Here is a 12,894-nt window from a genome sequence, read left to right as displayed (position 1 = left end):
CATATGAATAACTAATTTTCAACAAAAGGGTCAAAAACATACAATGCAGAAAGGAAATTCTCTTCATTAAATGGTGCTGGGAAAACCAGAACGCCATGTGCAAAAAAAAAAAAAAAAAAATGAAACTAGACTGCTATCTTATACCATACGCAAAACTTAACTCAAAATGAATTAAAGACTTGAATTAAAGACTTAAAACTGAAAACAACAAAATTCATAAAAGAAAACATAAGTAGCAAACATATGGACCTGAGTCTTAAAGAAGATTTTATGAACCTAACTACAAAAGCAAGAAAAGTAAAAGGAAAAATAAATGAATGGGACTACCTCAAACTAAAAAGCTTCTGCACAGCAAAAGAAACCATCGGCCTAGTTTCATAGTTTTGCAGGTGGCTTTCCAGTTTTCCCAGCACCATTTACAAAGAGGCTTTCCTTTCTGTTTTATACGTTTTTGGCTTCTTTGTCAAAAATAACCTGCCCATATAAACAGGGGTTTACTTCTGGATTCTCCGTTCTGTTCCATTGGTCAGTGTGTCCGTTTTTCTGCCAGTAGCATGCTGTTTTGATTAGCGTCACTTTGTAGTATAATTTGAAGTCCAGGAAAGTGATACCTCTAGCCTTATTCTTTTTTTCTCAAAGTGGCTTTGGCAATTCAAAGTCTTTTGTGTTTCAATACAAATCTGATGATTTTTTGTTCTATTTCTTTAAAAGGTGCTGATGGGATTTTGATGGGGACTGCATTATCTGTATAATGCTTTAGGTAACAAGGTCATTTTAACTATGTTTATTCTTCCATTCCAAGAACATGGAATATCTTTCCATTTCTTTGTGTCTTCTTCAATTTTTTTAAAAAGGGTCTTACAGTTTTCATCATATAAGTCCTTCACATTTCATTAGGTTTATTCCTAGGTATTTTATTCTCTTTGTTGCAATTGCAAAAGGAATTGGTGTTTTTTTTTTTTATTTCTCTTTTTCTGATAATTCATCATTAGAGTATAGGAATGCTATAGATTTTTGAACATTGATTTTATATCCTGAAACTTTACTGTATTTGTTTATTACTTCTAGTAGTGTTCTTGTGGAGTCTTCAGGGTTTTCTATATAGATAATCATAATGAAGATGGGGTACATATATACAGTGGAATATTATTCAACTATAAGGAGAGATGAAATACTGCCATTTGCAATAACATGGATAGACCTTGAAATAATCATACTAAGTGAAATAAGCCGGGCAGAAAAAGGTGAAAACCACATGATATCACTTATATGTGGGATATAAATCTAAAAGCAAAAAACAAACACAACAAACGAACAGAGACTCATGGACATGGACAATAGACTAGTATTTACCAGAAGGTGGGGGCGGGGAGTAGATGGATTAAAAGGGGTCAAATATGTGACAACAGCAAGAACTCTAAGTATGGGCAGTGAACACACAGTGCAATATATATATGGCTTACTGTTGAAATGTACACTTCAAACTTATTGGATTTTGTTAATTAATGTCACCATAATAAAAAAGACATACACACACACACAAATAAATAAAAAGAAACCATCAGCAAAACAAAAAGGCAACTAACCAAATGAGAGAATATATTTAGAAATAATACCTCTGTTAAAAGGTTAATATCCAAAATGTGTAAAGAACTCATACAACTCAACAACAACAAAAACGTCCAATTCAATTAAAGAATTGGTGAAGGACACGAATAAACAATTTTCCAAGGAAGACATACACATACCCAATAGATACATGAAAAGATGCTCAATTTCACTAGCTATTAGGGAAATGCAAATCAAAACCATGAGATACCACCTCAAATCTGTCTGAATGGCTATCATCAACAGGACAAGAAATAACAAATGTCGGAGAGGATGTGCAGAAAGGGGAACCCTCACACACTGCTGGTGGGAATGTAAACTGGTGCAGCCACTATGGAAAACAGTATGGAGATTCCTCAAAAAACTGAGACTAGAGCTACCATATGACCCAGCAATCCATCTTCGGAGTATCTACTCGCAAAATCTGAAAACACGTATTCATAAAGATACATGTACCCCTATGTTGATTTAAACATCATTTAAACAGCCAAAAGAATGGAAACAACTCAAGTGTACTTCAATGAATGGCTGGATAAAATGCAGTGCATATATACAATGAAACACTACTCAACCATAAAAATGTGAAGTATTGTCATTTTCGACAACATGGATGGATCTTGTGAGTATCATGCTAAGTGAAATAAGTCTGATGGAAAAGGATAAGAACTGTATAATTTCACTCATAAGTGGGATATAAAACAAAAATCAACAAATGAACAAACAAACAAAAAAACAAATATACAGACAGACAACAGAATGACTGTTAACAAGGGTGAAGGGAAGTGGGGAGAGGATGAAATGCGTAAAGGGGGTCAAATATATGGTGACGAAAAAAGGCTAGACTTCAGGTGGTGAACACACACAGAGTATACAGTCGTATTATAAAGTCGTAAACCTAAAATGTATATAATGTTATTAACAAATGTTATCCCTATAAAATTAATAAAAAACAAATACATAAAATTAAATAAGGACAAAAAGAATGATAGTAAACATATAAGCCAGTGACAGTCATTTATTACCATCAAGCATGATGTACTGTACATACTTGCATGCACTGTACACTTGTACGACAGGCAGGGCATTAGGTGACATTCCACCAGCATCACCACAAACACAAGTAATGTAGTGCAGTACATCATGAGAAAGATGACATCACCATATGACAGGAAATTTTCAGCCCCATTATCATCTTATGTGTCCACTGTCATAACGCAGTCCCTCAGGGATTGAAACATTGTTACATGGCAAACGACTATAAAACAACACCTAGCTACTTCCTACCAGTAAGTAATTTTTAACATAAAGAAATAAAACGGTGTATTGAATAGAATCGATACCTTCAGTTCTATGCTTTTCCTTTTAAAACTAAACATGCTTTTATGTGTTACCTTTATTTTCAGGTGTTATGTTAGAATCCCCTCATCTCTGAAGAGTGTTACATTGGAGAAATTTACCATGGCCCTTGATCAACTGGACTGTGTGGCACGAAACACACAGAGCCCTACGTGAAACTACGTTTGGTACATCCTACCTCTTACTGTTCATTTCAGGAAGTAGAGTTCTGCAAGTGAATAATACTAAGCAGTGTTTCAAAACCACTGGACATCTAAAGGGGAACAGTGCATTTGGGTGTGGGCCTCCATTCAGAGCCTCGGGACAAAGAAAGAGGCAAATGCATTCCTCCACAGGTGGGGATAAAAACAGGATGTTACGAGTGCCAGGCTCCCTTTGCAGACCTTCGGGCAGAGGCCCAGAATAAATTGTTGACGCTGTGGGTCATTGTTGGTTTTAAAAAGAACTAAGGAGGAAGATACACATGATAATGGTAATAATTACAATAACAGCAGTAAACACATACCTAGCCAGACACTGCATTCTGAATGCTAATTCTATACTCTAACATACATTAACTCATATGATTCTCAAAATAGCCCTATGCAGTAGATGTTATTCTTGATCACCAATTTACAAATGAAGAAACTGAGTACAGAAATAAGGAAACTTGCCTAAGGTAGCTTTAGTTTCAGGTGTACAGCATAGTGGTAAACCATTTACATCATTTATATAATTTACAAAGTGATCCCTCCGACTAGCTCCCATCTGGCACTAGACATTGTTATTACAATATTATTGACTATATTCCCTATGCCATACTTCGCATCCCCATGACTATTTTACAACTACCAATTTGTACTTCTTAATCCCTTCATGTTTTTCATGCAGCACCAAAACCCCCTGCCTTCTGTCAACCATCAGTTTGTTCTCCGTATCTATGTGTCTGTTTCTGTTTTGTTTGTTCATTTATTTTATTCTTTAGATTCCGCATATAAGTGAGATCAAATGGTATTTGTCATTCTCTGACTTTTTTCAATTAGCATAATACCCTCTAGGTCCAACTATGTTGCTGAAAAAGGTAAGATTTCATTCATTTTTGTGGCAGAGTAATATTCCATTGTATATATGTACCACTTCTTTACCCAATCACGTATTGATGGGTACTTACGTTGCTTCCATATCTTAGCTATTGCAAAAAGGGCTGCAGTGAACAAAGGAGTGTATGTATTTTTATCAAATTAGTATTTGGATTTCTTCAGTCAAATGCTCAGAAATGCAGTAGCTGGATCACAAGGTAGTTCCATTTTTAATTTTTTGAGGAAGCTGCAAACAGCTTTCCATAGTGGAGGCACAATCTGCAATCCAAACAATAGTGCACAAGGATTCTTTTTTCTCCACATCCTCACCAATACTGTTTTGTTTTTCTTTTTGGTTGATTTATTGATGATAGCCAATCTGATAGGTGTGAGGTGATATCTCATTGTGGTTTTAATCTGCATTTCTCTGATGATTAGTGATGTTAAGCACATTTTCATATGTGTACTGGCCATCTGTATGTCCTCCTTGGAGAAATGTCTATTTGGGTCCTTTGCCCATTTTTTAATTGCATTGTTTACTTGTTTGGTGTATGAGTTCACTATAAATTTTGGATAATAACCCCTTAACAGATGTATCATTGCAAATATCTTCTCCCTTTCAGTAGGTTTTCTTTCTATTTTGTTGATGATTTACTTTGCTGTGCAAAAACTTTTTAGTTTTGTGTACTTCCATTTGCTTATGTTTTCTATCATTTCCCTTGTCCCAGGAAATATATTAGAAAAAAATATTACTAAGAGCAATGTCAGAGAGTTCATTGCCTGCTTGCTTCTAAAAGTTTTATGGTTTTAGGTCTTACATTTAAGTCTCTAATACATTTTGAGTTTATTTTTGGATATGATGTAAGAAAGAGGTCATATTTCATTTTTTTGCAAGTATCTGTCCAGTTTTCCCAACACTATTTAATAGATTGTCTACCCTATTGTACATTCTAGCCTCCTTTGTCATAGATTAAATGACCCTAATAGAGGTATGGATTTATTTCTTGGCTCTCTATTCTGTTCCATTGATCTATGTGTCTGTTTTTATGCTATTAGCATGATATAGCTTTGTAGTATACTTTGATAACAGGTAGTGTGATACCTCCAACTTTGTTCTTCTTTCTCTAGTTTGCTGTGGCTATTTAGGGGCTTTCATGGTCCCATATAAATTCTAAGATAATTTGTTCTAGTTCTGTGAAAAATGCCATTGGTATTTTGATGGAGATTGCATTGAACCTATACATCGCTTTGAGTAATATGGACATTTTAATTCTTCCTATCCATGAGCACAGTATATGCTTCCATTTATCCCTATTTTCAATTTCTTTCTCAATGCCTTATAATTAAAACTGCTGTTTGTGGGAGTTTTTTGATTACTGATTCAATTTCATTAGTAGTAATCAGTCTGTTCAGATTTTCTGTTTCTTCTTCATTCAGTCTTAGAAGATTGTATGTTTCTAGGGATTTATCCATTTCTTCGAGACTGTCCAATTTGTTGGCATATAACTGTTCATTGTTTTTTTTTATAATCTTTTGTATTTCTGTGGTGTCAGTTGTCATTTCTCCCGTATAATTTCTATTTAATTGGTTCCTCTCTCTTTTTTTTTCTTGATTAGTCTGGTTAAAGGTTTAACAATTTTCTTTATTTTTTCAAAGAACTGACTATTGGTTTCATTGATCTTTTGTATGTTTTTTTTAAGATTCTAGTTTATTTCAGCTCTGATCTTTATTATTTCCTTCCTTCTATTCACTTTGGGCTTTGTTTACTGTTCTTTTTCTAGTTCTTTCAAGTGTAAGGTTAGACTGTTTATTTGAGGTTTTTCTTGTTTTTTTTTTTGAGGTTGGCCTGTAGTACTATAAATTTCCCTCTTAGGATTGCTTTCACTGTGTCTTACAGATTTTGGGGCATTGTGTTTTCATTTTCATTTTTCTCAGGGTACCTTTTAATCTCCTTGATCTCATTGTTAACCCATTCATTGTTTAGGAGCATATTATTTGGCCTCCATGTGTTTGTGTATTTTTCCGTTATTTTTCTTGTAATTGATTGCTAGTTTCATACCATTATGGTCAGAAAAGACACTTGATATGATTTCAATCTACTTAAATTTATTCAGACTTGTTTTGTGACCTAACATGGTCTTTCTTGGAAAATGTTCTGCGTGTGCTTAAAAGAATGTATATTCTGCTCTTTTAGCATAAAATACTCTAAAAATAGCAATTAAACCCATCTGGTCTAATGTGTCATTTAAGGTCACTATTTTTTTGTTGATTTCTGTCTGGAAGATCTGTCCATTGGTGTCGATGAGGTGTTAAATTACTTTTAAATTATTGTGTTGCTATTGCTCTCTCCCTTTATACCAATCAATATTTGCTTTATATATTTATGTGCTCCTATATTGGGTGCATAAATGTTCACAAGGATTATATCCTCTTGTTGGACTGATCCCTTTATAATTATGAAATATCCTTCAGTGTCTCTTATTATAGCCTTGTTTAAAGTCTATTTGGTCTGGCGTAAGTATCGCTACCCCAGCTTTTTTGTTGTTGTTGTTTCTATTTGCATAAAATATCTTTTTCCATCCATTTCAGTCTATATGTCTTTCAGTCTGAAGTGCATCTCTTATAGACAGCATATGTATGTGTCTTGTTTTCTTATCCATTCAGAAATCCTATGTCTTTTGATTGGAGCATTTAATCCATTTACATTTTAATTGATTATTGATAGGAACATAGTTACTGCTACTTTATTATTCATATCGTTAAAATTTTATTTTATTAGTTTCAAGCAAACAGTACATTGGTTAGACATTTATATAGTTTATAAAATGATCCCCCTAACTGCTCTTTCTCTCCTCTTGCTCTCCACCTAGCCATTATGTTAATGCTAACTGCATTCCCTATGACATGCTCTCCATCCCCATGACCATCTAGCAACTACTAATTTGTACTTTTCTAACCCTTCTATGCCCAAACGCTCACTTAATATATGACAAAGGAAGCAAGACTGTACAATGGGGTAAAGACAGTCTCTTCAATAAATGGTGCTGGAAAAATTGGACAGATACATACAAAAAGAAAAAAAAAAGAAACTGGACCACATTCTTACACCATATAGAAGAATAGGCTCAAAATTGATTAAAGACTTAAATGTGATACCCAAAACCATATAACTTCTAGAAGAAAACATAAGCAATAAACTCTTTGATATTGCTACCAAAAAGTTCTTTTTGGATATATTATTCATATATATTTTTTTTACTTTGCTCTTCTTCTTCATCTTAAAGAAGTCCCTTTAACATTACTTGAAATACTGGTTTGGTGGAGATGAACTTCTTTAGCTTTTTCTTATCTGGGAAGCTCTATATTTCTCCTTCAATTTTAAATGATAGTCTTGTTGAGTAGCATAATCTTGGTTGTAGGTCCTTGCTTTTTATCACTTTGAATATTTCCTGCCAATCCCTCCTGCCCTGCAAAGTTTCTGTTCAGAAATCAGCTAACAGTCTTAACAGATCTCTCTTGGCTCTTCATTGTAGGTAACTAATTGCTTTTCTCTTGTTGCTTTTAAGATTTTCTCTGTCTTTAATCTTTGTCATTTTAATTACGATGTGTCTTGATGTGGGCCTTTTTAGGTTCATCTTGTTTGGTACTCTCTGGCTTCCTAGGCTTGTATGTCTATTTTTTTGTTTCTTTTCACCAGGATATCAAAGTTTTCTGTCATTATTTCTTCAAACAGGTTTTCAATCCACGCTCTCTCTCTTCTCCTTCTGGTATCCATATGATGTGAATGTTGCTATGCTTGACATTGTCCCATATGACCCTTAAACTATCCTCATTTTCTTTTCTCTTTTCTTTTTGCCATTCCAAGTTGAGTGTTTTCTGCTATCTTTCCTTCTAAGTATCTGATTTCACCCTCTGCTTCGTCTAATCTGCTGCTGATTTCTTCAAGTATATCTTGCATTGCAATCATTGTTTTCTTCATTTCTGATTCTTTTTGTTTGTTTCTATTTCCTTTTTAATACATATTCTCTCTTTGTTGAAGTTCTCACCTAGTTCCTTGAGCATCTTTATAACCAGTCTTTTGAACTCTGTATCCAGTAGATTGCTTGACTCCATTTCATTTAGTTCTTTTTCCAGAGTTTTTTCCTGTTCTTTCATTTGAGACATGTTTCTTTGTCCTCTCATTTAGGCTGCTTCCCAATGTTTGTTTCTATGTATTAGGTAGATCTGCTCTGTCTCTCAATCTTGATAGGGTGGCCTTAAGTAGTACATGTTTTGTGGGGCCCAGTGGCACAGTGTCCCTGGTCACCTAAGCCAGTGTTCCGGCAGTGTTCCTTGTGTCAATTGTGTGTGCCATCCTTTTGTAATTGAGCCTTGACTGCTGTAGGCACTTGAGTAGGTGAGATCGACTCACAGGCTGGCTGACCATGAGGACTGGCCATGACCATAGCTTATGACTTGCTGTGTGGAGGATGACTCCACAGAGCAAGATTTGTCCCAGTGGGCTCTGGTGCCTACTGAGATCACTCTTTGGGTGTGATACTTGTGTGACTAATTGCATGGTACTCTTATATGGTCTGAAGCTGGCCACCAGGTGCCCCTTGGGAGAGGCTCCCAGGCAAGCCAAGTTCAACCACTGTCATTGATTAGCCTGGGGCTATCCAGTAGGAGCTATAAAGTGATCCACAATTGTTGGCTTACTTTGCTAGACATAGAGGCAAATGGGAGAGGCCACGCTGCAACCAGGGGCAGGCTGCCACCAGTACCAGACCCGGGGCATCTCAACAAAAGGCCCAGGGCACACTGAAGCCTGCCACCACCTGCCAGCTGCCTATAAGGCTCAGCTGCTGAAAAAGTTTTGGGTGGCATGTGACTTGGGTGAGTTGGGATCTCAGGAAGTCACCAAGTTGTGTTCAGAAGGCCAATGAACATTCAGATTTGGCCACATGGGGGAAGTGTTCAACACAGGAAAATGGCAGCCACTCACCGGCCGCACAGGAAGAAGGTTCAATGCAGGGACAATGGAGGCTGTTCTTCTAGCCTTCACCTTTAAGCCACACATCTGAATCTTTCCCTTATGTCTATGGCACCTCACGAGCCACTGTCCCTCTACTGGAGCCCAAGGCGAGCGCCTGAGAGAAAGAGTCTGTGCATGGGCCCTTTAAGAGACCACCTGCATTTCTAGCAGCCTTCTGTCTCACCCTAACAGACGGAATCCCCAGCAGTTTTCATAGTCAGATGTTGTAGGGGCTCCTCTTCTTGGCACTGTTGCTCTGTGCTAGGGAGCTTGGTGTGGGCTGGGACCCCTCACTCGTCCAAAGGGACCTCTGCAGCTGAGTATCCCTCTTGATGCTAAACCATCACATGTGTGTGTGGGGCCAGCATGTTTCACATCTCCACCTCTCTTCACAGTCTCTACATTGCTTCTTTATATCCTTAGTTGCAGGACTTCTGTTCAGCTAGTCTTCATATGGTTCTCCAGGTTTTTTGCTCTTTAATTTAGTTGTAATTTTAATTTGGTTATGAGAGGAGGCAAGCACAGTGTTTACCTACTCCACAATCTTGACTGGAACCTTGCAAGCTCCATCCCCTTATCTTACACTATTTTATCACAAGTCCAAATTAAGTTTATGACTATCTTTCTCTATATAAATCAATGGGAGGAAAACAAGATCAAAATTCTTAACTCTAACACCCATGCCACCATTTAGAAGAATTCGGTGAGACATTTCTGAATAGTAATAATGCCCTTTTATTTACTCTGCATTATAGATCAGAAGTCAATACTCCTGTTCGGTCTACCAGGAAGATGTTAGGAATTGATTATGCTAAAATGAAAAAAAAATAAGGAATAAATCAACCGTATCCAATAAAACAGTTTTACCCAAATATGATTTTTAATTTTATATAACAATTATATAGTGCTTTCCTAGCTTTGGGCTCTGTGTGAAGCTGATGTTAATCTCATACTATCTTCCCAGCCAAAAACACAAACTATTTTAAGACAACAAAAGGCACAAAGAGAAAAAAAAAAGTTTTAAAGAAAAATAAATATTACATCTGAACACTATAAAATTATTAAAGATTACTTAAAATTGAGATTTAGCAAAATATATATCTCTATCTCGCCTCTCCCCCTTACCTCCGAAAGTAAAGAAAAGGATTAAGAAAGCACAAAGAAAGCAGTAAGGGAAGAAAGGCAGTAGACAAGAAATTGCCCTTTGGAGCTAGCTCCCTTCGCCCACACAAGATATGGTGCTTCAGACTCAGGCGGCCGCTACAGCTGGACGCCTGAAGCAGTGGTTATCAAACTTTGTATACATAACAATAATCGGACAACTCCAGCATCTCATTCCCCAAAATTCCAACTCAGTAGCATTAACAGTGGCACAAAAGAATTTTCAATTTAACAAGCCTTCCAGTGATTTTTACCTGTTAGCTATAGATTACACTCTAAGAAATGCCTTGAAGAGAAATGCAAACTCACTACCCAGTAAGCACAGCACAGATACTTTATGTTACATGCTTTCAGAACACTCACTGTTCCCGGGGGCCTACCTGTCTCAGCATCCTTGGCCCTGTGTTCTTCATCAGGAGAATTAGATGATGGCCAAACCGATGAGACTCGCCTGGGAAACTGCCCTTCTTTGTAATCCAGTGAGTGTGTGGGTTGACTAACTGCAGCCCAGGTATAAAGCTGATCGTGCTATTTAAAAAAAAAATTAAACTATTACTTCAATCATGAAGAAATGAAGTCTTATTCACTGATATATTGTAACATCATTTCTAACAAAAATATCCATGTGGGGTATGTATATATATATATATATATTTGCATATATGTAAAATATTAAAACAGCATTTTATCCTATTCAATGTAGATTCATAACATAAACATTCTTTCACACAATCATTTCATTTTTTAACCATACTTGTCTTAACTTATTTTCTATAGTAAAATCTAAGTTTCCTCGACAATAGAGATGCCCTGAAGGCCTGCAGGGGATTATAAAATCAGAAAATCTAGACACTTAATAGAACTCCCTGAACCAGCATCTTTAATACATTTAAATATGAGGTCCCTTGAAAATCTCTTTAAACACTTGAGGCAAAGTCAAAGGACAGGCTGTACTTGGCCAACATAAGACAGAATAGCTCCCTTGCCTTTAACGGCAGAGACCCAGGAAAAACGACTTATGTTAGGTCCAGGTTGGGAACTATTTGGCAGAGAAACCATAAAAAAGTAAATGAGCCTGCCAAGAATGAAAGGACTGGACAGGGATTTTCTGGCAAAGAGAGCTCTGCCTAGCTGCAGACCCATAAAACTCGGGCAGAATGAGAAGCCTCATAACTACACCTAGTGATAAGGAGAAAAGCGGAAAGAAATCTCAACCAAAAGAAGCCCATTTTGAAGCCTATAAACACCTTGGACATGCTCATTAGGATTTCACAGTAACATGTTTAAACTTTTAAGATGTATGCTCTCGATATATGCACACCTTAGGTTTTCTTTGTGATATTTTCCTTACTTACAGGTATATTTATTTCTCTAAACCTTTGGATGAACATAAAGTAAAGCAAAGAGAGTATAGTAGCAGTGAAGGGCAAACAAAAAAATATACTATAATCACTGTGTCTAGATTATAAAGGAAACTGAGTTTACCAATGAACAGGCATCACTGTGTCTGTAAGTTAATCAATCAAAGCATTCATAAAATATTCTTCAGCACCAACAGTAAGATAAAATGGATACAACAGTTAATTTAAGCTTTCCCTTTAGGGACAGCCACTGGCCTTGAGAATTAACATTCCTGGGGTCAGCTAGTATTGTATCAGAAAGGGTCATATTTAAGACCTGGCCAAACATTTCGAATCTCTTACTATCTTACTCTACCTCAAATTATTCATAGCTCTTTCAACTATTCATATCCTGATGAACATCAGACCCTTTGCTATTTAGAATACTGAAGAGCAGAAATAGCGTTTTATTGGTGAAATTAGTGGTTTGTTTAATTAACGTGATGTTAGAAATGAATTCTCATTGATGAAACTGAAGGAATTCAATATATGTGAATTAGCAAAACATCAGAGAATAGCCTCAAACTTACGAGAACGAGGTAAGACTAGGGCAAGGGATGGTATTGAGGCTTGATGCCCTAACAGAGCTGCACTGAGACAGTGGTTTAGGAAAATGTGTCCTTGCCTGTTGCCAACTATTGGACACAGAATCTTGCTCCATCCTTTGTGTCTGTATCCCATGAAACTTTCACATATGGTGTAATCAAGCGCCTGCCGGGGTAGCGAGCTCTATGTTCCCTGATAAGGGACTCTTGCCAGAGAGCTTCACGGTCCCAGGAACAAACCCAGGAAGCTTCAGACTTGGTTTGCTCCACATAATAGAGGTGGCATCCGGAGCCAGGGGGATAAGGATTTCACTTAGGATTTCATCATTTGCCGAAATACAAAGGATAATAAAAGCACATTATAAAATCACAGATAAACAAACGAAAGTTCAATCAGCCTTCCAGCTGAACCCCTGGATCGTGATACAGAGCTGTGATGGTAATCACAAAACCTCTCCTTCTCGTGGTTCCACCAGCAGAAACTAAGCAAAACACAGATTTCTTTCATGGCTCGTTATGCCTAAAAACAAAGGCCAACTCTTCAATCTGAGTATCATTTAAGTGTTTCTATATTTCTCCCATCCACCCTGACAAATTCACCTTTCTACATGTCCTAAATCGAGCTCCACTCTACGAGAATGCCCTTCCTAATGCTCCCCATGCATGAAATCTCATCAATTAGTAAAAGTCCAATTGGAGCCTCACCTTGCCTGGACCACTTTGGAATCAGAACACTGACACAGCATGTCTAC

General features: G+C 36.7%; 1 protein-coding gene across 1 annotated transcript in view; it reads right to left on the bottom strand.

Annotated features, from left to right (window-relative positions):
• Window positions 1-12,894, bottom strand: part of FMN2 (formin 2) — a 325,489-nt gene that overhangs the window by 284,737 nt on the left and 27,858 nt on the right. The window contains exon 5 of the mRNA XM_039883627.1: window positions 10,578-10,725. Coding sequence (XP_039739561.1) covers window positions 10,578-10,725 — 148 coding nt within the window. The remainder of the gene's footprint in view (window positions 1-10,577; window positions 10,726-12,894) is intronic.

The sequence above is a fragment of the Pteropus medius genome, unplaced genomic scaffold (genome assembly GCF_902729225.1).
Source record: "Pteropus medius unplaced genomic scaffold, Ma_sr-lr_union100, whole genome shotgun sequence".
Classification (NCBI taxonomy): domain Eukaryota; kingdom Metazoa; phylum Chordata; class Mammalia; order Chiroptera; family Pteropodidae; genus Pteropus; species Pteropus medius.
Note: the sequence above shows the minus strand (reverse complement) of the source record. Positions and strands in the feature narration are given on the sequence as shown.